The 26,306-nt window shown below is 40.1% G+C and overlaps 2 protein-coding genes across 2 annotated transcripts; one reads left to right on the top strand and one right to left on the bottom strand.

Moving 5' to 3' along the window:
- Positions 1–1,948: 1,948 nt before the first annotated feature.
- On the top strand, positions 1,949–8,549 carry ASF1A (anti-silencing function 1A histone chaperone; the record flags this gene model as incomplete). The annotated part of the gene is made up of 3 exons (XM_008940652.1): positions 1,949–2,064; positions 6,229–6,405; positions 8,085–8,549. Coding segments are annotated over 3 exons (506 nt in total), but the record flags the coding sequence as incomplete, so codon positions are not given.
- Positions 8,550–13,653: 5,104 nt separating this feature from the next.
- On the bottom strand, positions 13,654–26,303 carry MCM9 (minichromosome maintenance complex component 9; the record flags this gene model as incomplete). The annotated part of the gene is made up of 7 exons (XM_008940651.1): positions 13,654–13,661; positions 17,199–17,318; positions 18,536–18,661; positions 21,067–21,267; positions 22,197–22,278; positions 24,337–24,653; positions 26,139–26,303. Coding segments are annotated over 7 exons (1,019 nt in total), but the record flags the coding sequence as incomplete, so codon positions are not given.
- Positions 26,304–26,306: the final 3 nt, after the last annotated feature.

Genomic DNA, 26,306 nt, shown 5'->3' with positions numbered 1-26,306 from the left:
TGCGCGCAGCTCTGCCTGGCGCGCTGCTCGCTCTTGGGTTGACGTTGGGGTTCATCCTGGACAGTTGGGTTGAGAACTATAGACGGTCCGATGAAAAATTCTCAGTTGCCTTCCCCCGTCTAAACATAGGTTAGGCTATAGGATAAATTCAGGATGAGCGCTGCCATCTTTCACGTGTAAACGTAAGATTAAACACGGCCTTTCTATACTTGATGAAAAATATGCTGTCACTGCCTCAGCTTTCACGTGCTAATATGTCTGTTTACAGTGCTGTTTTTTTTCTTCAGCTGGTCCTGTGCACCACTGGTGTGAAAATTACATGCATGAACTCCAGCCCCCTACTTTTTTCTAAAGTTGTTGTTCTTTATTAAGATACTTAAACACCATTTGGATTGAACTATTAAATATATTCTTTAAAACTTATAAAAACCCTTAAAAGTCCTTTGTTATTACTAAATATTCCTGGTTTTCAATAAACACTATATGGTGTTCTCCTAGCATAATGGGACAGGATGGTGTGATAAATTGGCGTAAGAATCCTGACTTTGTCTAAATAGTAACTTAGACTCAGATGCTGACAAAAATGGTCCTTAATTGTCTTGGATGAGTAGCCTGCAGTACTGGCAGTAGCTAGTACTACATGCTTAAAAGGTAAACAAAACCTCTGATACAGTACCTGGCCGATAGCGGTATGCTGTACAGAGGAGTAAAATCCCTTCCCAAGCCCTGTTAAATATGTTACTTAAACCTCCCAAACCTGCATTGGTGTTTAAATACGATAAGCAAGAAGGATTCATGAATGAGGAAAGAGAGCTGCAGTCCTAAAGCAGCCAAGTTCTATTTAAGTGCTAAGTTTTTTTACTGTACTTATTTTGCATTCCTTCATCAAGAAGCCCTACTGCAGACCTTTGGATTTTGCAGAGTGTAGTAATAAAGTAAACACAAGCCTCTAACCATATTGTGTTTTTGCATGGACAATCAGGGCACTGTTTGTAAGGGGGGAAAAAAAACCCACCAATGTAAGTTTTTAAAATACAGTTTTGAAGCAGGAGCTTCATTTTAAAAAAAGCATTATTCGTAGTTTTCTAGAATAGTGATTTCCCCCCCCCCCCCCCCGTTTAAAAACCTAAACCCCTGCCTTTTAAGATTGGTTCCATATGTGTATTTATGCATGTAGTTTTGATTCTAAAAGTGAAAGTGTAAAGCAGGCCCAGGAAGAGTTAATGTGTCCTAATTTGCAGTTTTTAAGTTTCAAACACCTGTGGTGGAGAGGTTGAGTTAGGGGAAAAAAAGCTAAACTGAAGAAGTGTTTGATTTTGCTGCATTATTTTAAGAAACTTTTTTTTTTTTCCATAATTCCATGGATGTGGGTGAAATGCAAGCACCAGTATCTTTGAGAATATGATCTAATCGTGCTATCACAATTTTATATCTCAGGTTACACAAATTACATGTGAAGGAATGGGGGCATACAGTTGGTGTGCCTGGTGCTTACACGAGGGGTTTCCTTACTCAGTTAACTACCTCCTATGATCTACGTCATTTAAGCTGTGAGGCGTGTGTGTGGAAGGTGGGAGTTTCTCTCTAGGAGGTGAAAAGTTCCAGCAGACTTTAAGAAAATGCTGAACATATCTTCCCCCAAAATAAATGGTGCCTGTCCAATGTATAAAACTTGAAAATTAATCTGACTATGAAAATGGAGGGATTCCTGTGCTACCAGATGGCTAGAGATGATGGGATGGTCTTGTTCATGAAGATAGCGGCAGGCATCAATAAATTTTCTACTGTGAAGACAGGTCCTTGTTATTTTAGGCCTGTTGCCAAAGAAGCTATTTTAGGCTATGCAAAACTGTAGATAGGCAAGACTTGGAAGACCCTTATCTGTCTTAATATAAGAATATAATATAATATATTAAAAATAATAAATATTTATTTTGTTTTGCTGTAGATTTGGAATGGAAAATAATCTATGTGGGTTCAGCTGAAAGTGAAGAGTATGACCAGGTGCTAGACTCTGTTTTAGTAGGACCTGTTCCTGCAGGCAGACACATGTTTGTATTTCAGGTAAGTTTGATTTGACTTTTAGAAAAAGGGTTGCGTTAATTTGATACAAATAACTGTATCAAAACTAGAGGCGCTTGAAAAATAATGGTAAGGTAGAAAAATACTTCAGTCAGCTCTGTAGGTACGATACACCTTCCTTTAAAGTCTGCCTATGAGCTGGTATTTCTTGCCCTGGATATTTCTCTGGTAGTATTTTTACTTGTGGTATCAGTAATTAGAGATAGTGATAGAAGCCATCTTCCTGTAGCTACTGATAATTTTGATCAGTCATGTTTATAAATATATTCTAGATCATTCAGTAATCTAGTGCCAGTTACCTGCTTCACACTAGCACCATCCGGCTTAACTCACTGCAGTTGGCAGCAGTTCCAGACAGTCAGGAGCGCCAGGTTAATGCAGGCAACATCTTCAGAAGATCAGGCCAACAAATTAATTGTAAAACTCTGCCAGAACAGTCAAGAGTTCATTTTTGTTTGGCAGGATAAATGTTCAACCATGATGTTTGGCTAAGCATGCTAAATCACAAAAAAATTCATCCATTTGTAAAATAAGAGAATTCCAGTGGTAGATAGTGGACATTTGGGGCACAAATGTGTAGATTAAGACTGTCCAACAAACTGTGCAGAAAGTGACAGTCCTATGAAATGCTGCTGTTAAAACCAAGTTACTAAGAAGGCATAATGAAGGGAGGGGAATTGGGGAAAGAGCAGCACTAAGATGGCTTATTAGCCTACTCTGGTTTCCATGTTAAGTCAGTCAGAGGAGGGGGGGGAAAAAAAACTAAAGCAGACTTGCTTAAATTCCTATGGAAGTTTAGAGGGTTTTTTTTTGGCCAGGGTTTTTTAATCAAAACTGATTTAGCTCACTTTTTTACTCTATTTATGAAATACTTGTATTTCTCTTGTAAACAGAGAACAAAATCTGTAAGGAGAAAAACCAGTTGAAGCTGAGCATGGCTTACTGTGTAAGATCCATACTACTTTCCCAAATACTTCAAATTCACTTCAGTTATTATTCCTGTAACTGCTTTAAAAGAATGTGAGGCATCTTGACTAATAGTCTAAGTTCCAGTAAACTTTTCTTTCTTACAGGCCAGGCTAAAGGAGTAGGATGAGGCTGGAGGTTACGTTTATCAAACAGGGAGATGCAAATCAGTCTTGAAACATTTCTGTTTGGTTTTGGAGCTAGGTCTAATTTTTCCACACTAGAAGTAAAGCAGATGTGTAGCAAATGCATCATTTATTAACAATTTTTCCATTATCAAGCTATTAAAGCTTATGGCATTAATTGGTCAGAAGTAGGTGATTCTCTATGGCCCTTAAAGGGGTTACCTTGTAGCATTCTATCCAGAGAAATCAGCTGGCATTCACATTTCTAATTTAAAAGATGCACTGTTCTGAATTAAGTTATGGAGATTTATTGTTGACAGTGATGGGAAGGAACAGGAGGCAGGTGCCTAAAAAGGCATGTTTTCAGCTGTATGACTAGCAGGGCCCTGAAAGTTAAATTTACTGGTCTTGCAGTTCTCTAGGATGGGATTCATCGATTGTATCCTAGTTATAACTGACACTACAGCTAAATTAGTAGATAGGTAGACATTTTGCTTAGGTTGCAGTAGGCCCCGTAAGAGCCAGTATGTCTGTATTTGTTATAATAAAGTATGCCTTTTATTTGTTATGTAAGTACTGTTGGGCTAAGTCTATTAGACTTCAAAAGCACTGGATTTCAGGTGAGGGTAGGACTGGGCTAATGTGTACCCAGGAGACCACCAAAATCCAATGTGCTGCAGTGAGCCTTTGTTGATGACTGAAGCTGTTTTATTCATGAAACTGAAGCAGCCTGGGAGACAGAGAGAACCAGCAAGGGAAGCCCTGAATGGGGCAGAGCACAAAACTGCAGGAGGTATATAATATAAAGAAAAGAGATTGTATTCACTAGGGACAGCACAAGGAAAGGACCTTTGTGGAGGTGGTACAAAATTTTCAGCTAATAATATGCTGTAGGTTTTTCTAAATAGGAAAATGGCTGAAACAGCAAGTAAAATGGAGTACCACACAGGTAAAATACTGAGGATGATCGAACTACCTTTGCTGAAAAGAAGCTGAGTATGAGGTTGGGAAGTCAGCCTTACATAAAGGAAGATGGAGCTATTGTGCTTCTCAGACCTACAGAATAAGCCTTTTTTCACATGTTTTTTTTAACATTTTAAAAGGTTTCAATTTTAAAGGCCCACAGCTTGGCCTGTTTGGTTCTAAATACAAAGACAGAAGTAGTGAAACCTGATTCCTTCTCTATGCACTTGGCCATTTGTAATAAATTCACAAAAACTTTTTGAGAATATAAGCACATAATAATTTACCATCTTTTAAGTGGGGATATGACCTTAGCTACCTACTCTGCAGTAATGGCTACATGAATAAATGTATCATGTGGAAAAGGGAGAGAACTGAAGACAATGTATACATTGAGTGATTTCATAAGATTCCTAAGTAATCTCTAGCATAGGAATGGCATATTAAACCAATGACTTTTATGTATAAATTAATATGTTGCCTGTGTTTGCAGTAATTGCTTATCAGATGCTCATACCAAGCTTTTCTTTTTAAATCCACTTGGGTATGATCATCTGTTTCCCAGGTAATTAAGAGGTTTGACATCCAAGGCAGGAATTTCAAAATTTGAGATAATAAGACTGTTTTAAACAGTGTTCAATGTCTTCTCCACTGTGTATTTCCTTGGGTTCATATCTGTGTCACGACACAAAATGACGTTAGGAGCCTGGAAGAGCTAAAATCCCATTTGAGGGTGTGAGTTGAGTTTCATAGGGGGATTAAATGGAACAGAGTCCTTTTGCAAGATGTTGTTCTCTAGCTGCTACTGTTCTAGTTTACTGGGTTAAAGTCATCAGATGGTTCTATGCACTATGAGCTGCAAACTACAAATTAAAGTAGTGATTTAATTTGTATTGGCAGTTATTGTGGTTTCTTCAAGACTCTACGTTTGTCCTATTCCTTGGTCAGCTTTTCCATTCCCCTATGTGAGTTGTAAAGCTACTTGGTCATTTTCTGTTCCCTTCATGGCTGGAGGAGGTTGTATTCTACCTGATTCCCTGGTTGCTTCTCCTCATCCCACTGGTGTGTTTGTACCTGAGAGGTCTGTTGGCTTTTGGTTGTGTTTGGGTGGTGTGTTTTTTTGTTGTTTTAATCTGATTTTTCTGCAAAGAGCTTACAGCTTGTAAAAAGCAAGGCTGGTTTGAAGGCTTAGAACTGAAATAGCACAGAGCAGAAGCCAGTGCTGCATGACCACTGGGTCCTGAATTCCACAGTGCTGGAGCATATAAGTATTAGAGAAAAGCTGGGATGAGAAGGCCAGCAGGAATTAATCCCATTTGTGTTTAGGCAAGAAGATTCAGTCTAACCATTCCAATATCAGTTTTTAATACCAATTGTACTCTCAACACAGGTGTTCACTGTTGGCTTCAGATATTTGTGTAAATTGTAAAAATGAAGCTGTTTCATTTATGCTTAGATTGCTGTTACTTTAAATCCTACAGCAGAATGAAGCACCACTTTTTATTCAAAAATGTGTTAAGAAGAATTGTAAGGGCCTGGTATTTTATTGATTATTAACTGCAGAGCCACACTAAGGATGTTGAAGATGATTATAGGAATTGTCTGTTAATTAGGATTGCACCCTGGCTGAAAATGTCGGATGTCTTAGGGCAGCGATAACAAACATAAGCATGTGGAAGGAGGTGAGAGAGAGAGAGTGGTTTATTCCTTTCCTAGAAATCTGTGGGACAGCTCAAACCTCACTATAGTCTGTCTCTGCTGTTCTTGATGAAATATAAATTGCAGACTGTATTTTTAAGGGCTTAGTCTTATTAAGAAAACACATACAGACCAATTAAACCTCAGAGGTACAAAAAAAATTACTGATTTTTCTAATTAATTCTCTAGAGCATTCTGATTAATGCTCTAGAGGGATAGTGTCCTAAATTCAGGCTAGATGTTGTTGTGAAAACGGGTATATTTTCTGGTTAACTTGGAGAACAATTTTAAATAGTCACTACTCAGCTGCCAAGACATACTGCTTAAGGTCCCCCTGCTAGATAGGCATGTGTTACCTATTTTATTTTAATCCATCTTTCCCTTTCACATCTAGGCTGATGCACCTAACCCAGGGCTTATTCCAGATGCAGATGCAGTAGGTGTAACAGTTGTGCTAATTACCTGCACCTATCGAGGTCAAGAATTTATTAGAGTTGGCTACTATGTAAACAACGAATATACTGAAACAGAACTGAGAGAGAATCCACCAGTAAAGCCAGATTTTTCTAAGGTAAGGCACATTTTGTTCTGGTTATGTATCAAAGGTATGCTTACAGAAGGAGGTTTTTAAGAAACAAAACCAAACCCCAAGTGATTCCATAAAGTGCATGGAACAAGGCATCAAATAATTGAAAAGACTCAGAGGAGCAAAGTGCAAGTGAAATGTAGTTGCCATAATTTTGGAGAACAGTTGAAAAACCAGCAACAGTTTCCACCAGCTTGAAGCCTTGGCTGGACTTTGTGTGAAATAAACCATTGGGTTCCCTCTACCTGCACCACTGTTGACTAAGTGGCCCTGTTCTTCAGAAAAATGATTAATGCTGCTTTTGTGTAGGACAGTCAGCCTGGAACTAAGGAAGTTTTAGCTATTAACTTAAGACAGTTGTTGTCCAGCTGCTCTAGTGTCAGAGCTGCAGTTTCTGCAAAACTGTAACAAAGTGAAGAACAAGTTACAGTTAAAACAATAGATCAGTAACCTGGTAAGAGCAGGTTGGATGATTATCTGATTGATGGACAACTTGACTAAGGAAGTATACGGATGAAGTTTAAAAATACATATCCTTCGTGGTAAAAATTAATCCAGGACTAGAATTAAAAGACAATGTGAAACAGAATTATTTGGAGCCTAATACCTTGAAGAGAGGGATCCTGTGAAATACTCTATCCAGGCAGACTCTGTACAAACCAACAAGGTTCTCCAGAGCATCTGGGTTTGTTTTCAGGGAAGGTTTTGTAGACTTGGGTTTTCTCTTTGTGAAAGCTGATGTACATGTCTACACACTTATGTTTCAAAGTTGGGTGATGGTGAAAACTGTTACTTCATAAGTTTGCAAATCTCTATACCAGCCGTTAGAGTCCGTGTATTATCCCATTCATTTCTTTATATACTCAGTTATGTAATTAATGCAAACTTGTGCTCAGTCTTCGCTTATTTACAATGAGTGGCCAATAGCAATGTTGCCGTCCTCCCGTTAACTATACACTACCTTGAAAATGGTGAAAGATTTAAGAGACAGGGAGCATTTCTTTTTTGTTGCATACCTAAACAAATGCAGGATGTTTTCAAAGGAAAACAAAAGCCAGCCATAAGAATAAAATTAATAACTTAATGTCTAAGGATTTCCACTGCCACAAAATTAGCATCTTCCAAATCTAAGTAATGTTTTCACTTTAAAACTTCAGTAGACAAAATTGTTAGTGAAATAAATCTAAAGTATGGTAATTTAACTTAAGGCTCCATTGTACTTTTAAATGAAGACAGTTTGGAATTTATACAATTATTGCCAACACCATAAAGCTGATGCAAAATTTTATCAAGTACTGTGGTTTGTGTTTGCAAAATCTCTGCGGGGTTAATCGTTTGCTTTACTAAAAGCTGGCTAAAATAATAAACACTTGCACTTTTCAGAGTTGTTGCACAGCCTTGAACTCACATAAGAGTTAAAAATATCATCTCAGGAAAGCAGTTCTTTTGTTGTGTAAATGAACAAGTGGTGTGTTTCTGTGAGCATGTTTCTGATGTGCTGCATGTAGTAGCTATAGATACACATTTATATGAATTACCTTTTTTAACATTGTTTTACACATACAAGGCTATGGGGAGTAAAAGGAAAAGACCTATATGCATGTTAACTCCAGATTGAGATCTATGTACGCATTTTATAATTCATATATTTTCTTCTCTCCCAGCTTCAAAGGAATATTTTGGCATCTAATCCCAGAGTCACGAGATTCCATATTAATTGGGAGGACAACACTGAAAAACTGGAAGATGCAGAGAGCAGTAACCCAAATCTACAGTCACTGCTTTCATCAGATGCATTACCTTCAGCATCAAAGGGCTGGTCAACATCAGAAAACTCATTAAATGTTATGTTAGAATCTCATATGGACTGCATGTGACTAACCACCATCATTTTGGTACTGTACATGTGTTAAACTGTAAAAACAACCAGAACTATTTCCCTCAAATTCCATAAGTACATAGTTGACAAAGCAATGTGAAGAACTTGTTTTAAAGCATCCTGTAGAAAGTTTATAAAAAAAAACAAAAAAAAAAAAAAAAAAAAAAAAAACCAAAAAAAAAAAACACACACCCCAAACAAACAGTATTTGAGCAAATTGTGGAATATAAATACAACTATTTTTAAGTAATTGCCTTTTTTCTCTAATGTGTTATTCTATGTGGTCTAAACCAAATGTGATTAAAGTATGCATATTCTGCCCCCTCCCCCTTTACTTTGTAAGAACTATTAAAAGCTAAAGAACTGCAAGTTAAAATACTCAGGCAAAATGAAGGAATAATGCCATGTCCTCATCTCTGATACCCAGATTGCCAAATATAAAGTGGCCTTTAATAGCAGCCTAAGAACAAAACTGTCATTAGATGAAGTGCAAAGAAAAATATCTCTTTAAAACAAAGAAGTCCAAAAATGTCCTCTTGGTGTGAAAGCAGACAGCACAGTATAATTTTAGGTGCAAGCTTCTTTTCCTTTCAAGACACATACTTATTACTTAAAGCATGCAATTTGAGATCTACCATCTGCTATCTTGGATTTTAGGACTTTTTTTTTTTTATCTCTGGCTGCTGCTGTGTAGTCAAACTGTAGTTTCAGGACAGTTTCATGTGCATTTGGGTGGGCATCTCAGGGAAGAACCCTTTTTCAGCCACCTTAATAGCAACTGATTGGAAGGATTCAAGTGATTATTAGGAAACTTAAGCATCAAAATGAATAGCATGAATATCCAAGAAATGCTCTTCTGCAAGACTGTTTTGTATAACTGCTGGCTGAATGTTTGTTTTCAGGTATGCTTTATTATTGTGGGGTTTTTAAGTAGTACTAAGGATTTTGCTTTATTTTTTTGAAGCATCTGGAATAGAAAACTTTGCTGTTTTCTTTCTACCTTTTAAGGCAATCCTATGCACTGGTATAAATCAAGATTCAAACCCTGCTGTGGCAGGCATGACACACTCACGAAGACATAGCCTGCCCTGAAGCTTTTGCACTGAGACATCCTTATTACCTGAGGCATCCTTGAAGATAAAAAGACTAAGCAGTAAATTGTAAAGACTTAGGATGTTACTATGACACTAACAATTTAGTTCTTCCTTCCAGTCCTCATTAGCTTTATACGTTTACTGTGACTATGTGCATTTAAAGCTGTAATCTGTCGTGTCAGACTACAGGCATACAGTTCTGCCATTACTAGTAACTGCCCAAGCTGTGAACTGCTTTCAGTTGCAGGCCCTTAAAAAAAGGCAGATTTCATGATGACTGACAGTACAGCTTGAAATAAAAATAGAATGCTTTCTCTTCTCTTTCTGCATTCCCTAACAGGGAGGAAGATGTCCCAGGCAGTTAGTGCTGCTGCTTTTCCATGTTGTTAGTGAAATTGTCTTCATTTGTAACCTGTATTTTTTTTATGCTGGAAAGGAGTGACATGATCTGAATGTACACACACGTGTTTCTTTCCTGTATGGAAACTGAGCAGCACATACAGTGCCTGAATGAAGTAATGAAATCCACCAATATTTGGAACCCTAATTCTAATGTATGCCTTTAAAAATCTCTCTGTAATTGTTTAAAATAATGATTAGCAATTTAAAAATATTAACACTCTAATATAGGTATGACTTAACGCAAAGAACTGGTCCCGCAGAGCGGCAGTTGCTTCATTTGAGGGCTGAAATTACATAAGCATTTAAGAAAGATCTCTGGATTTTCAATTATATTGCAACTACAAGGTCTGCAGTGACATTTTGAGATTTTTTGTGCACATTATTGTTCTATTTATAAATCTAAGACAGCTCTTAAATGTAAGTATGTAAGTGACTTGGTCTGATGAGATATTGGCAGGCTAATGAAGTCTGTCTTGAGCTAAGGCTACTGCAGCAGTATTTCAAACCCTTGCACCTACTGAAGATTCATATGGAAACAAGATCAAGTACAAGTATAACCAGAATAAGAATGAGAACTATAAGTAGCATGAAGGCTTCTTAAGAACACTCTCCAGAAAGTGATGGAAGCAATCTGTATTAGTACTATTGCAGAATGAACAACAAAATACAGTCAGCTGAACTGTGTCACTCAGCAAATCAATTAAATTAGAGAAAGCGGAAAGTAAAGATCTATTGTTCTGTTCAGGAGGAAAAAAAGCCAACAGCACAGAGGAACATGGGTGTAATAATCTTCAGACTAGCCTACATGGCACGCTGCTGTAAAATTTCTCCCAGCCTTACTGGTACACTATCATATCCTAGGTACAGCTCTCCCACCAATTACGGGGAAAAGAATAACACTACTCTGCTTGATAAAAACTGGAAGACAAGCACCAAAACATGAGAACAACCAGGACAGCGCTGTGTGGTCTTTAGGAGAGAAACCATCTTTCTATGCTTTGTGAGAGACTGGATGCTTCTCGGGTCTTCTACAACTTTGTACAGACCTTAGCAGTCCATACACATCCTCTTCTGAATATCACATATCGTGGCAAAACTGCTTTCCAGAGACGTGGAATTTGAGAAACCAAAGGTCAGGACTCTAGGTGCTTCAGGTCTGATCATCGTGTGATGTCACAGCACAAAGTAGTATTAAAGTGGTATTAAAAAGCTCCAGGGCATGTAAGGCATCTCTGTAAAGCCTTGTCCCAGATCCCTGAATGTCTGGCAACAGCAGGGCTCACACGTGACGTGCAGACAGCTGGTGCAGATAGCACAGCATTGTAATGTCAAGGCTGAAGATGAGTTCACCTTCCCATGAACCTCTACTTGCAGAGACCACCAAGATGCAAGGGAATGCTACAGATTCTATTGACGGGACTGTATTTTTACCTCAGATAGATTCAATTCCATTGCTTACCAGAGGTTACTTGTGTGCAAAGAAGTAAATGGATCCAACATGGCAGCATTGTGGATTAAAAACGGGTGCCGTTTTATGTCTAGCTTGAAAAAACTTTTCCCTTCACCTTACAGTAATTGTGATTTATTCATTTATCACCTGCATTAGGAATTACTATGACACTGGATTTGAAAGGAGCAAAAAAGGCTCCAGTTCCATCATGGAGGTTGGTGAAATTTAACCTCTCTAGTAGTTCTATAAAGTTCCACTGAAAAAGGCAGCCCTTACTACCAGACTTCCAAAACTTCAGCAACTCAGAACTCTGCTGCAGTAACCACAGTAACTTAGTTTATATCTTGACCCACAATCTGTATTCTTCAGATGTGAGTGACAAAGCCTCAAAGACAAATCTGATGACGTGCCGGTCCATTCCTTTCTTTGTAGGGCCTTAACCAATGTTTTTCTGGGAAGCCTAGCCACTTGCAGCTAGACAGAGACTGTCCACTGTCATCTGAAAATGGTGGTAGGGAAGAAAAAGGAAAAAAACCAAAACACCTTATGCATGTACACTGCTGGCAAATCCTCATTTACCAAAGACAGAAAAAAGAGCAAAGTTAACTAGATCCTTTGGCTTCTCTCTGGGCAGCTGCAGGAGATCCTTCAGATACTTAACTTCCTTACCCATGATTCATGGCACAGTGGTCTGCAAGCTTGCAGATTCTCTCATGTTTTATGAGAGCCACAGAAGTTTGGCCTGGAGATGATGGGTTAATTGTTGCCGTTGTGGCTAGAGCTGGAGGGTTCTGCTCAGTGCCAGTGGCAACAATGCACAAAACTCAGAAGTACCTGAAGGGCTAGCAGTGTGCATGGGACTATTCATGCCTGGCCTTTCCATCTGTATGTATATTTCTGGTTCTGCTTCTTAAGATCTGGTTCTGCTTCTTAAGACCTGGTCTTGTCACGTGTGACACGAGAGCTGGGCTCTAGCAGACAGGTTTATGATATGATTGATTTTTATTTGAGGCAAAGAATGTCTAAGGAAGAAGATCCAGCTGGAGTCACTAGGAGGGTTTTGTTAAAGGTAAACCCCAGGTTTCTGTCTGGAGCTTCAAAAGCAGTGCCCTCTCAGGAGGGGATGGAGGCAGGGGGCACTCCAGCATTTCCAGTTCTCAGTAAGGCTGGTTTGGAGTCCTGGCTGGGCTTCCTGCCCTGAGAAGGAACTCGGAGGAAGGAGTTGTGTGTGCTGCAGCAGGGCTACACCAGTTGTGAGAGACAACAGCTCTGTCAACAGCAGTTCAGAACTGGTTCAAATGTCAGGAACTTTTAAGGACTTCTTGGGCATCTCCCCAAAACACCCCTGGACCATGAGATAAGGAGGCCTACCTTTCAGCATAAGGAGGTGTTCCAGTTAGTCCTATCTCACTAGAATGATGTGGCAGACCTACGCTGTACAAACCAGGAACAAGCGTGGGCTTTATGGTATACTAAAGGGAATCCTGAAGATACATGATACCCATCCAAAAATAAACAGCTTGAAATGCCTGCCATTTCAACAGCATGATGAAAGCTCTGATGAAAGCCCACTGGGATCTGTTATGCCAGAAATGCACAAGACTGCAGCCTCCAGTCAACAGGACAAAGATGTTGCTCCTGCAGTATTTCCTGTCCTGACCAAAATTTCTGAAAACATATCTACTCTGCTAAATAACCTTTCACATGCAGGTAGTCAAGGTAAGCTCTGTCTCAGGACAAAGCCATTCTGAACAGCATTACTGAGAGGAAATTAAGGGAATTTAAGGATCTGCAAGAGATGAGACATTGTTACAGAGGTGGCAAACATCTGATGGGGGTTGATCACAACTTCAAAATTGATTCCTTCAAGAAGTCTAGCAGACTTCCTGCAGAGTTAAGGCCTCTTCAGCTTGAGGCCCAACTATTTAAGGAACAGCCAGTGAAGTCATGTTCCCAGGAAAATACTTTCAAGTTACATGCTGGTAGAAAATACTTCAAGTTCTTGTACAATTATGACTATTCAGGAAAACAGTGAAGAATCCTGTCATAGAAGTTAAATCCAAGAAGAGTGGCCTAAAGGCTGCATCTCTATTAACAACCTTATCAGGCCCTGGGTATAGATCCACAGTGGAAAGCTGCTCCCTGGCACTGCCTTGGCCTGTGTCAACTAGGGAATGCCCAGGGACAGTTTGGGGATCTACAAATAGGGAAGAACATCTCCAGTTTCAGTGCCTTGAGTACCTCAGGATACTGACACCACACTGTTCACAGCTGTAGCTGGGTGGCTAACATCAGCCACTTCTAATTGGTTTCTAATGGCTCAGAAGAGAAACAACCGTTAGCACCTGAAGCCTGCCTAGCAGGGACAGGTTTACTATGAAAAAGAAAAATGGTGTTTTCCCCTTGAGTTAGTTGCCTTCAATGAAAAGAAAAAACATAGTAGAAAATTGTTGTTGGCATGCCTGTTGGGGCTGTAAAAGGAGAGGCCAGAAGGCTCCGCTTCATACAGCTCAGGAAGGCATATTGCACAGAACTGGAGAGCTGGGGAAACAGCTGATATACTCCCAGATCTTTAGACAAGCTGTTCTAAATGCAGTTCACAAAATTCTTTAAGCAGTCCATCTTAAACAGCATCAAACAAAACTTTGCAGATATGTGAACAGCTAAATATGCACCACGAAGCAGCAGCATAACTGGCCTGGATATCCACGAGCTCCAGGCCCACCAGCAGCAGGTACATGTTGGTTCCTGTCCCTGTGGAGCTGGACGCAGCACTCAGTCGATCACTGCAGATCTCAGGATCCATGGATAAACAAAATATTTTACTTTCTTCTAGTGATTATCTCATCCACATATGTACAAGCAGTACTGTGGCTCTAGGTACTGCAAAACAGCTGGTTAAACTCTGTCGTAAGGTGGGAATCCAATTTCTGTTAAACCTCCCACATCTTGTTCTTAAAAAATTCTGTATCAGTTTCTAAAAATTAAAGGTACCTGAATGACTCCCTGTGAGTCTCAGACAGGAGGCTAGTTGGGAAGAATGAACCAGGCCTTTAAAAAAACTGAATGCTGTGTAGACAGAACCAGCTAGTGGGACAGACAGCACCCCCCATCTTTTATTTACCAGTCAGGAAGTCCTATCGCAGTCAAATAAATGTTTGCCATTGAGTTGTTGAAAGTTGGCAGGTCTTCTGGCTCCCAACTTGCACTAAAGAGATGTGGGAGAAACAAACCCTGGTTCCTCACAGAAGTCCTACACTCGCAGAGAACTCTCAAGAGAAAATTTCTACTAAGTGCTCACAAGAAAGGCAACCTAATAAAAAAAGTAATCACAGAAACCCTATCCAGAGAGTGAAGACAAATTTCTTCCTTTTCCAAAACAAAGAATAGATTATTGGTCATTTGTAAGGACTGTTTGCTGCTAGCAGGCAACTTCAGCCTGTTGGTGAGATAAGAAAGATGAAGGTCTTCCACGCTGACTCACGAGAACAAGAAGGCAGCCCGTTAGCTTTGTCGTACCTGATGAAGCACAGAATTTGTTAAAAAAGCACTGGGGGAGGCAGGAACCTGACAGAAGGAGCAGAGGCCCAACAGCAAACCAAGCTGTGGAGCCAGGCTGCCATTTTCTGGAATTGTGTTAGGCAATTCCAGTTAGGTCCACATGGGACTGGGTAATGGGCTGCAGTGGGCACATGACCCCACAGGGCCCCAGAGGGTTACAGTAGATTTCAAAGCATATGATACCTAAGGTAGACCTGGACAGAATGGGAATTTTGGCACAAGGATGACAGTGAATATGCTGTCCTGGTACAAGTAAATGCTTGTCCAGAAAACCAAGGAAAACTGATGATAGACAGTTTGGGGAACAGAATTCTAATTCTATGATTGCTAAATAGCTCATACCCTAAAACTGCACTGGATAGCTAAAGGGTACAAGATGTGTTAATGCTCTTACCCAGGGTTGGTTAGATACTCGCAGTTTTCTCTAAAAATGGAATCCAAATGTAAGCTTACAGCATTTCTCCAAGGTTTACCAAATCTCAGGCATGTCTTTTGGCCTACATGAACTGTAATCCCAGAGCCAGCAATTACACTGCAGTCCAGACTGATTTTCATATAAGGTAAGGAACTAGCTGAAAGTGCAACTCAGGAATTGAGTTTTTGTATGCTGGAGGGAAAAACGCGCATTAGAACTCTCCTCTCATGAGAAAGCAGAAACTGGTAATTTGAAGTGTGTAGTTATGACAAGGAAAGTAAAGCAATTTAATAGTTCTCTAAACTCATCATTTGGGGCTTCTGCATAAAGAGCAAGTTGACAAAATGTTAGTTACAGTTACAAACATATTCATAAGTAAGAGACTCCTTGCACAGGGAAGGCAGAAAAATAATTCAAACTACATCCAAACTCCTGGGCTAGAAATGAATGCTTTAGTCCAGCAGTTCTAGCTATGGAAAGGTTGCCTGAAATTCAGCTAGGGTTAATAGACTTCTTGCTAGGGACTCAAGTTTCGCTTGTGATAAGGGTCCTGAAGAACTTAAAGGTGGAAATTTGGTGCTCCTGCTGTCAGATTTTGGGGGGGAGGTGGGAGAACCAGAGGCTTTTTAAAAGATGAAGAATATTTAAGTGCAATGTAGATGATCTAAAGACTCAAGACGATCCTTTCACAAGATGAAACTTGATCTCCACACACCATTACAGCTGATTCTGTGGCACACACACCACAGCCAGCTTGTAAGTGGCAACACTGGTTTCCAGGGAAATGTCTCCAAACCCAGCTATCACGGCTGATCTGGCAACCAGACCACATGGGAAATGAAGCACAATGGGGAGATATTGCTGTTGCCTTCTTCACTGCATCAGAGGCCAAGAGCAGCTGACACAGGGAGATTACTGCTGACAAAAGTGGGCAAAGTCACATTGAAACGCTGGCAAAACTTCCCTCCAGGTCACTGCCAGTGCCCTAGCAAAACTTATTCAGCCTGTTCTCAATTCTTAACAGAACAAAAGATGGAAAGAAAGTTACGCCAAGCCAAAATAATCTCTCTGGCTACTCTCCAGACCTATTTGTCAACAGTTTGAATCGAAAACCAGAGACATACGTGTTTCATAAGTTTCTTGCACACAAGTGTGTTTATGTTCAACATCATGTTCCACTCTCACAGCTATGGGGGATCCAAGTACATACAGATACGGAACTGGAGAAGATTTATTCTCTCTTTTTCCCATGTAAAATAATGCTGTTTGCCAGACATGAAACAAAAAGCAGCACTAACTGAGAAACCTTCAAGTTACGTGTGCTAGCTCAGACCCTGGTGTTGGTCGCTGATTATTTTGTGATTTTGGATGTACTAGTAGTATAGTAATTTGTCCAGCTACATTAACGTGCAGAGACCCTGCACATTGTCCCCAGAAAAGTTTTTAAGGATAACTAGCATTCAGAGCCAGCCAAGACATACCTAAATTTCACAACAACAAAAAAAAATCTTGCTCTCAGAAACCACCTTTATGAGTCAGAAATAATTCCTCAGCACAGGGGTGAATTTCCAGAAAGTAAGCAGAAATCACAGCTGGCACCCAGCCAAAACATATACAAGAACAGAAAGAGGAGAGCATCTGTTCAGGAGAAACCAAACGATGCTAGCTCACCACAATGTGAGCTTTGGATAGATGTCATATTTGTCACAGCTGGGAAGAACACTAAAAATACAGCAAAGCACTGAGAGGTACCTCTGGAGGAGGCTTGTAAGGTTCCGTTAGCAGCTCATCACAGTGCTCTTCACTGACGGAGAAGAAGGGGCAGGACTGCCCTTCTGCAGAGTCCTGTCAAGCCTCATAGGCCTCCACAGCAGCGCCTTGCTTCTGCTGTGCTCAAATGTTCACATAGGTAGAAGGCCTCTACATAAACATACGTGAGTGTAAGAAGTAACTTCTTGTAGCTGAAGAAGCACATACCTGCACTTGTAGAGCCAATTCCTGCAGTAAGCACAGAGCGTGGTATAATCTTCACTGCATACTTCAGAAACTGAGATTTCCCTGTTCCTGGGTCTCCGACCAACAGAAGATGGGATTCACCTTGAGGGGAATGTTAATGTAGGAGTAGGTGGCTCATATACAGAGAAAGACATACACAAAATGCTCTGAATTAAATAATACTTCTCGTTATTCACCTAAAGTTTAGCACTTCATCACAACAAGTAATTCTGTTTAAAACTGCAGTGTTTACTGGGTGTGATAAATGCATTCTTTAATAAAAGCATCTAGTGATATTGCTGCACTCGGACCAAATACTTAAATATTTTTAAAGTATTAGCAGATATTGGACATACTTGTCCAGTTTGAGTTTTAGTATTTTAGAATACTCATTTCTCAGACTCAGCTTACTTTTGAACATGAAACAAAGAGATACCATGTTTTAGTTATCATTCCACTATTCAGTTACTTAATTATATAATAATTAATTATTATACTTAATAAATTGTTATATTGCCAACAGTTATCACAACTTAGTAATTTCAAAACAGAAATTGGCTACTGCAATGTTACTGAAGTGCTCTAAAATTATTTCGTTGTCTTCTACAGAATGTGTTATTAATATAACAATGATTCAAGTATAAAGTCTATAACTTTAGCTGCTGGATCATTAAGAAAATCCTGTATCTGCATATACAGGCATCCTATTTTAGAATTATTATGACCTACATAGAGGATGACCTGCGTACTGCTTGGCACATGGCATATTTGCCATCTAATAACAGAAGGAGAATCAGCAGGCAGGTAACTTACAGTAACAGAACTAAGTGAGATGTGATGATGATCACAGATGGAGAAGCTTGGCAATTGGAAGTAAAATGAATCCTTTAATTTTTCAACATACTATAGTGATCTACATTAAGGAAACATTAATATTCCATCCTTTGACGCCAAATACTGCTGGGAATACTCTACTAGAAATAATTTCAAAATGTCACTTTTACAATAAAAAATGAGTTTACGTTTTATCTAAACCAACCGCCTTTAATATTCTACCTAATGGGATCCTGAACACCTGCTTTTACTGGCTTTTATTTGGGAAAAATTAAAATAAAAAGAGGAAGTCTGGACACTCACTTTGTCTAGGATTCTGGAAGGATACTTGGCATTAATCAGAAATTGCTCTCACTCAGGAAAATGGGATGATTAGGCTTCTGAACCCTTACTGGTGTGATGTTGCAGGGGGGAGGGACGTGGGTGAAGACAGGGTTGGGAAGGACTGTTAGAAAGGATGTGGTCCTGTTAGAAACAACACTAACCTCTGGTTCGCATTCCAGTAGCATCAGTCCTCTGGACACCACCCGCCAGCACCATGGCTACAGCCAGCTTCACCAGGTACAAACCAAACACTTGAGGACACAAGCTAGCCAAAATTTCATTCCGCCCTAGAACAGCAGCAAAAGATGGCACTCAGCACCGATGTAAATCCTGGTTTCCCATGGAGTTCTGTGTACACTGACAAAGAATTGTCCTTTGTCCACCGCCCTGTGTACATCCACAAATAATTTGGGCCTGCTTCCTGAACAAGAGGAACAGGGTAGGGAGTAGATTTTTTAAAAATTATTTTATTTTTTTAACACCTTCCCAAAGCAGCTGTTTGATTCAAACTTCCTTCATGATAAAGAAGTTAAGTCTTCCACAGTCACAAGTAGCAAAGCAAATCTTACTGCAATTTAAGGAATGTATGGTTTGGATTTTGTGAGAAAAGCCACTAACAAAATGCCATCACACAAATTCTTGTGTGTCAGAGTTTCCAGACTTGAAAATATCCCCTTGAAAATCGGTGTGTTGTACATTTAAGAAAACTAACAAAACATCTAAGTTTTGAAGTATTTTGCCCTAAACCTGTGCACCCATAACATGGCTCATTTTCTCATTGTTGTCTTTAACCTCCTTCTCACACAGAAGTGTCAAAGGTCTCTCTCCTCCACCCTACCATAGCCTCTTTCCAGCAACAGAGTATTTCAATCTGCTATGGTAACGTTGTTGTCTTGGAAGGTGTGTAACAAAATTAATTCTGTCCTTTGAGATTTTGACACTAACAGTACATAAGGGATCACAGGTTTAATAAGATACATTATTCACTTTGCTAGGGAATAAAACAGAGTGACCAATTTTGAGTTGTTAACTTCACGTTTTAAATTTAGTTACATGTATATAGTACTGGCAAAACATGTAGGCACCTAATAGATGACTTGAGGTGTATGTGTTTCTTGTGGAGGCCTTCTGAAGGAATTAACACCTCTTTATCCAAAAAAGAAATTTTAAAACCTTTGGTCAGTCATAGCACAACTCAAGATTTAGCCCTGCAGTTACCTCTACTTGAGTTCAGATTCATTTGCTGAGAAGCTCAGTTCTGCTTCTTCCTAGAGTGTATCCAGGAAAAAAGCCACCTGCATAAATTCTCTTAGAGGCTTGCCCAGGTAGATTTTATCAGGATACCAAATATCAGAAATTGCCTGACATAAAATGCAATAGCAGCTACCATTATCTCTTAAAAACCAGTAAATGTACATACATCCTGTTGTGAAATGGCCTATGCCTTAGACTCCTTAGTTAAATTTGTTCTCTGCCCTCAATTTCAACTCAAATACAGATGCACGCAGCCTGAGACAGACATCTTGGGCAGCCAGGGTCTGTCTAATTTTCACATCAATTTTCTTGTAGCCACTTCATATTAATTTCTTTATTCTGAATGGGTAATAATGCAGAAAACCACAATGCTCCCTACAGGCTTCCAAAAATTGTCCTGAGAGTTAAAAATTAAATGAGACCTTCAAAAAGGATCCTGAATTACTTTCTGAACAGTTCTAACCAGGGTGATAAGAATTGCTCTTGTTCCATTCCAAATAGCAGGTGGCTAGCCATTAAATTGCTTTCCAGGAACTGTGGCAAAGAATCTTTGCCAGTGACAAGATCTCCAATTTCTTATGTGAGCACACTAATTTTTAAGTTGACAAGGGCAACATTCCCAACTGCTTTTCCTCCTGTTTGTCTTTTAAGAAGAAAGACTAAGATCTTTTCAGAGTTTTAAAAGACAGTGTTAGCTTGAGACAGTTGAGTGACAGTGATCCTAAAGAGACCATTGAGCTTTCTCATGGTTCAGGAGGAGGCACTCATACTATGGAGAGGGACAGAGCTGCAGACACAACTCAAGGTAATGGCTAGGTGGCTGACTGCAGACCATGGTAAGTTGAGGAGCCAGCGTACTGAACACTCTGTCTGTTCCAGAAGCCATTGTGAATTGGGAGACCCTTTCCATATTTGATAGGAGACGCCACAGCACCTAAACCAGAGGTCTAGGCATCCAAGAGTTAGCTTAAAGATGAGATGTGCCAAGATCTGTGGCAGAGTCATAGCTTCATTTGGGATGCAGAGACAGGAGTTGGATCTCTCACCCCAGAGTCAACAGCTCTGCTGACGAAAAGCAGATCTGGTTTGCACTGTTTCATCTAAGAGGTTTGCATTTTCTTTTTTGATTATAAAACACTTCTATTTTTCCCCCTGATATTTACATTATTTCTCATTTGTATTTGAGAAATGTTCTGCAAAACACAAGATTAGAAAGCTCAAAAGAAGGAAGAACAATGCAGCATGTTTGGTTCTTATTTTTCTCAGTAGTATTAAAGTAACAATTTCATATTACTGAACTGAAAAAAATATATTTTTGGAGGAATGGGTAGTGGGATAGGACAACAGAGGAAAAAAATGTGTTCAGCCACTGTGTTTTTTCTCCTGATTTCATTTATATCCAAACACATTTCCTACTTAAAAGTTTTCAACTACTAACCTGCTAAGGGATCATTCCTATGCTTTTCCCAGAAATCTTCAAATTCCTTGCGGACTTCTTCATCAGTTACAACCCCTGCTAGCTGCTCATTGTTTACTTTAACATAGTTGGCTTTTAAAACAAGCTCCAAGTCACAGCGCGTGTCCTCACGGAAAGGTTTCCACCTCTGCATTACCACTCCATACACTGTGATGTCATCTCCTGGAGGTAACAAAAAAACCCAACCAAACAGTAAAATAACATCTGACTTGAGATATGCAGATGTGTCAGTTGTAATGCATAATAATGCAATTGAGATCCTGGGTTACATTTAATAAGGCTAAAAATACCAGAACAACAAAAAGCAGACCTCTGCAGTTACTGTAAGTCTCAAAGAAACGTTAGATAGATTGCTTATGTCTGTGGTAGGAAGTTGCTATGTCTTTCTACTGCTGTTCAAGGTAGGTGAACTCAAAGGTGTATAGCTCTGCTTGTTTCCTCTTTTAGAAAAGAGGAATGCATGGTAAACTGCAGAAGCTCTTCTTTCAAAGAGACATACTATACAAAAAAATTAGTCAAAACTTATTTCACTTCTGGTAATTTTTGTGATAATGAATTCCAGAATCACTCATTAACATTCTGGCCACAGAGTTTTTCTGAGAAAGTACAACCAGAAATTAACTTCTTGTGGGGATGTGCATATCTGAGAATTTTTAGTCCATTCTTCATACATCCTCCTGCCAATTAGCTACCTTTTTGAATGCCAAGGAGCTTTTTCCACCTGCAGCACTCCTTAAATAGGAGGTTAGGTTACCTAGCTCTCAAAACCTACAGAGAAGCACCACACGTTGTGTGATGGCATGGACCAATCTCCTCAAGAGGTGATGTGATGTACAGGAAATATATTAAATCTGGCTAGCGTGGGAACACCAAACTTCTGTCAGTCAGGATGTAACATGGGAATGTATGGCATTTTCTAGAATAGTCTTCAACTGCCATGCTAACGTCCAAGCTGAAACTGCAACGTGACAGATGAACATCTCCTTCAACAAGCCCTCAGCACTGGCAGCCTCCTTGGCAACGATTCATCTCAAATGGAAAAATGAAAATGACAGTGGTATAAACATGTGTGATATATGCTGTATCCTCACCGGACTTGCAACTGTCCACTAAGTCATCTTCCAGAACAACCACCATGCAACGAGGGATACTTCCAACAGACAGTCTTTGAACCTAGGAGACAGGAAGTAAAAGCAGCTCTTGAGAATAGCACTTTTCAAAAGCCATTTATAGCTGCTCTGGCTTAAGGGACTACATTCCTCTCCTGGAACTGAGGTCCATCCTTGCTTTTTCTCACAAAACTTACACAGCAAACATGCCACTGCTGCCATGAACTTAATAATGGACATTTAATGCTGATATGAAAGGAAATGGGACTGGGTATTAAATTAGCTGGAAGTGCTGTGCGATTTCAGTATCTTGTTGAAGAAAGTTCACTAAAAGAGGTCATCTGAAAGAGGTTTTTGTTTTGTTTTTTTTTTTTTAATTTGTGATAGTCTACTTTGGATCCTGAAGCATGTCCAAGGGCTAGAAAACCCTTCACTGAAGTATATACTGAAAGATTATTCTTTATATTTTTCTGGTATTAAACCATATTTTGACAGGTTGAGGTATAAGCTTACACCCAAGTGTCAAGGATTAAATCAACAACAGGAAAAAACATATCAGACACAACCAGACAGATGTATATTGACAAATGCACCAGTAACTCCTGTAATCCTTTTTCTTTTCTCCATGGCAAAGTCTATGCAATCTTGTCAAAGTCTATTTCCAACCAGCAATCTTTCCATTTCTAGTTAAACCTTGCAATAGTTTTTAGAATATCCACTTCACAAGAACTACAATCAGAAGTAGGTTTTCATTCTGCAGCGCAGGTCACACATGATAGAATTTGAGACTTATTCACTGTCTAGAGCCTAGGAAGGTTAATTCACCCTTGTGCATTATCTAAATGGCCATAGGCAGCTCACATCACCACCAGTACTGGTGCCAAATACACAGTTACTTGTAGAGCTCAGTAGGCAACAGGAGTGAAATTCACTCCTGGTTTAATGTGAGTGTGTTTCATAAGCTTATGCTGCTACAAATCCCGCCCATCAGAGGGATCTGTGTCCCCCACTGTAAAACAAACAAAGTCATAGAAACTGTGTCAAAAACAATCATTATATGAACATGCAACATAGGGCTTATTTCCTAGAAATACTTTTATTCCCTTTTTTCCTAATCTGAACTTTTAAAAGGTTCGTTTCTAATTTCATACATTTCTGTTTTCATACATCTTGCACGTAAAGTGGCACCACTATCCTCCTAATTTATAAAATCAAACCCCTGAAACAACTGAAGATATCTTGGAAGAGACCTATACTAAAGACACTGAGCATGTAAATAAACACAGAGATATTGCCCTGCAATATACCCTACTTCTTCTCAGTTTTCATACAGTGCAGATTTTCCTGTGCCAATTTCCTCTCAGTTATGTGCTGCTCCTACGAGAGGCCCAGTGGTTTCCTACTCCTCCAGCTCAGCTGTACTTCCACCCAGGGCTACCTTCAGAAAAACAATGCAAATTCTGTAACGATTGCATATGCCATAACTGTTAAATTCAGTGTTGGCTGAAGGGAAGAGACAGTCGCAGACATCATGTATTGATCACACTGCACTGCTGCAAGTGGCCTTTACTACCACTGGGCTAGCTTTAGTCCTCAGAAGCAGTGTTGAACATCAGTGTCACGTACAGTCACCACTCAGAGGAACAACACACACTTGGCGTTGGAAGGATTCAACAGGGAATCTGCATCTGTGCAGCGACCCCAGGTGTTCTGTAAAATACTGAATGGAGTTACCTAATAATGGAACTCTAGTCAACATGTCCCCAGATTTTTAGCTCTTTACTGGCAATCTCTGTCCAACAGGCTGTCTGGCTTCTTTTAGACTTCTCAGGCATTTGTTTTAAACAACAGAACCTGTAAACACTTCCCCTTATCTTAGCACATAAGACTTATCAATGAAAATGGGATAAACTCAATTCTTACGTAACCACGAACAGGCTCATGAAAACTTGCAGTTAACTTATTCCAGTAGAAAATTAAGCACAGAAATGCATTCTTTAGTAAATTAATTCTTTAATTTACAAAGTATTAAAAAATTCTTAACTTTTGCATTTGAGACACCTATACGTTAATACCTTCCCCTTTTTATTTTTTTTTTTTTTAATTTTTTTTTTTTTTTTACCTGTTCCTGAATTTTGATTTCTTGATAGTCTCTGCAACAGGTAGGAGAGGAGGCTGTTCCGGAGAGACAGGTGAACTTGGTGGAGTTGCAGCCTTCTGCACTGGGGCAGGCTGAGGGCCGGCAGAACGCGTAGTACTGCTCGAAGTCAGCGGGGACAGCAAACACGTGCTTGCACTTACTGCAGATGTAGCTCCGTCCAAACTCCAAAACCTTCACCAGGCTGGTGCGTACGACGGTCCCAGTGACAGACAAAAAGTGGCCCACATCCCTCGTTTTAGGAATGTGCTCTCGAGTCAGCTCTGGGCAAACAGGCAAACCTGTTAAACAAAAACAGGTGCAGCTTGAGGCTAAGCATATAAACCATGACTTTACAATGCAGTTAAACAGAGAGACTAGAAAAAAAAATGTGATTCATTCAAGTTCAAGCTGTCAAAAGACTGGAGGATCGTAAACCACTCCAACATGGGGCAGGGGAGGGGAAATACAGGTCACCAGCTTTTGGCTTTGCAGACTGGACAGATACAAATAGTGACAATCGGAAATGACAGAAGTGACTGTGACCTCAGGTCCTTTCAACAGCAAAATAGGCATTTTTACCCCAGACTCTCTCCACTCCACACTCCACCACACCTCAAAGCTACTGAAAATGTCCTAGCAGTAAGGAATAATGGCACGTCAACTTGTCGTGAAAAAAAAGGACAAAATCCTCTATTAATTATTGTGCCTTCCAACAGTTCATTCCAATTTTATAACAAGCAATTTTATAACAAATAGTTAAGCATAAAGTTTGACAATTTCAGATTAAATTGTTACAAGACAACTCAAAATCTAGACTTGGCCTCTTCTGAGAGATGGCTGGAGCCAATGAAGACCACGAGACAACTGACATGGTAGGGAAATCAACCTGCAAGAAAACCTATGAACTACAGACCTTCCCTTAAAACTTGTTTTCGTTTTCTTCAGACCTTCTGGCTAGCAAGAAATGCAAGACCAGCTATTGATTTCAGGAGACTTTTTTCCGTGAAAAGGCTTTGGTGCTAGCCCTGACCCAGCAACAAACGCCACCAACTGCACAAACACCATCAAGGATGGCCATAACTTTTTTCATAACTTTTCATCTAGACAACTCCATGTGTTCTTTGCTGTTTAATAAACACCAGCCATTGCCTACCGCTTCAAACTCAGAAACTGCATAACCATCAGAGAATGGTTGGGTTGGAAAGGATCTTTAAAGATCATCTAGTCCAGGTCCCCTGCAGTGAGCGGGGACAACTTCAACTAGATCAGGTTGCTCAGAGCCTTGTCCAACCTGATCCGGAAGGTTTCCAGGGACAGTGCTTCCACCACCTCTCTGGGCAAGTGTTTCACCACCCTCAGCAAAAAAATCCTATTCGTCCTCGTATCTAGTCTAAGCCTCCCTCTTTTAGTTTAAAACCACTACCCCTTGTCCTGTCACAACAGGCCCTGCAGAAAGGTTTGTCCCATTCTTTCTTACAGGCCCTTCCGTCACTGGAAGGCTGCCACAAGGTCTCCCCAGAGCCTCCTCTTCTCCAGGCTGAACAACCCCAGCTCTCTCTGCCTTTCTTCATAGCAGAGGTGTTCCAGCCATCTGATCATTTTTGTTCCAACAAGTTCATGCCATTCCTGTGCCGAGGCCTCCAGAGCGGGACACAGCACTGCAGGGAGGGTCCCAGTTAAATTAACCTTGCTCCTTCCCGCGAGGCTCCAACAGCTGGTTACAGAGGAAGGTGGTGTGGTGGCACCGGATGGGAGCCACCTCCGGGGGCCCCCGGGGCACTCACCTGAGACCCTTGCGTGGAGGTTCTGCTTCAAGCTGAGCCTCTGAGGGGCCTCAGCGGCCTGCAGCACCGCCAGGGCGGCTCGGCACAGCGCACTGTCGAAAACCGTGAGGACCTCGGCGGGGAAGGCGTTGAAATACTCCCCGATCTCCATGTTGGTCTCGAAGAGCG

Source organism: Merops nubicus, unplaced genomic scaffold, assembly GCF_000691845.1.
Source record: "Merops nubicus isolate BGI_N331 unplaced genomic scaffold, ASM69184v1 scaffold37935, whole genome shotgun sequence".
In the NCBI taxonomy this organism is placed as follows: Eukaryota; Metazoa; Chordata; class Aves; order Coraciiformes; family Meropidae; genus Merops; species Merops nubicus.
Note: the sequence above shows the minus strand (reverse complement) of the source record. Positions and strands in the feature narration are given on the sequence as shown.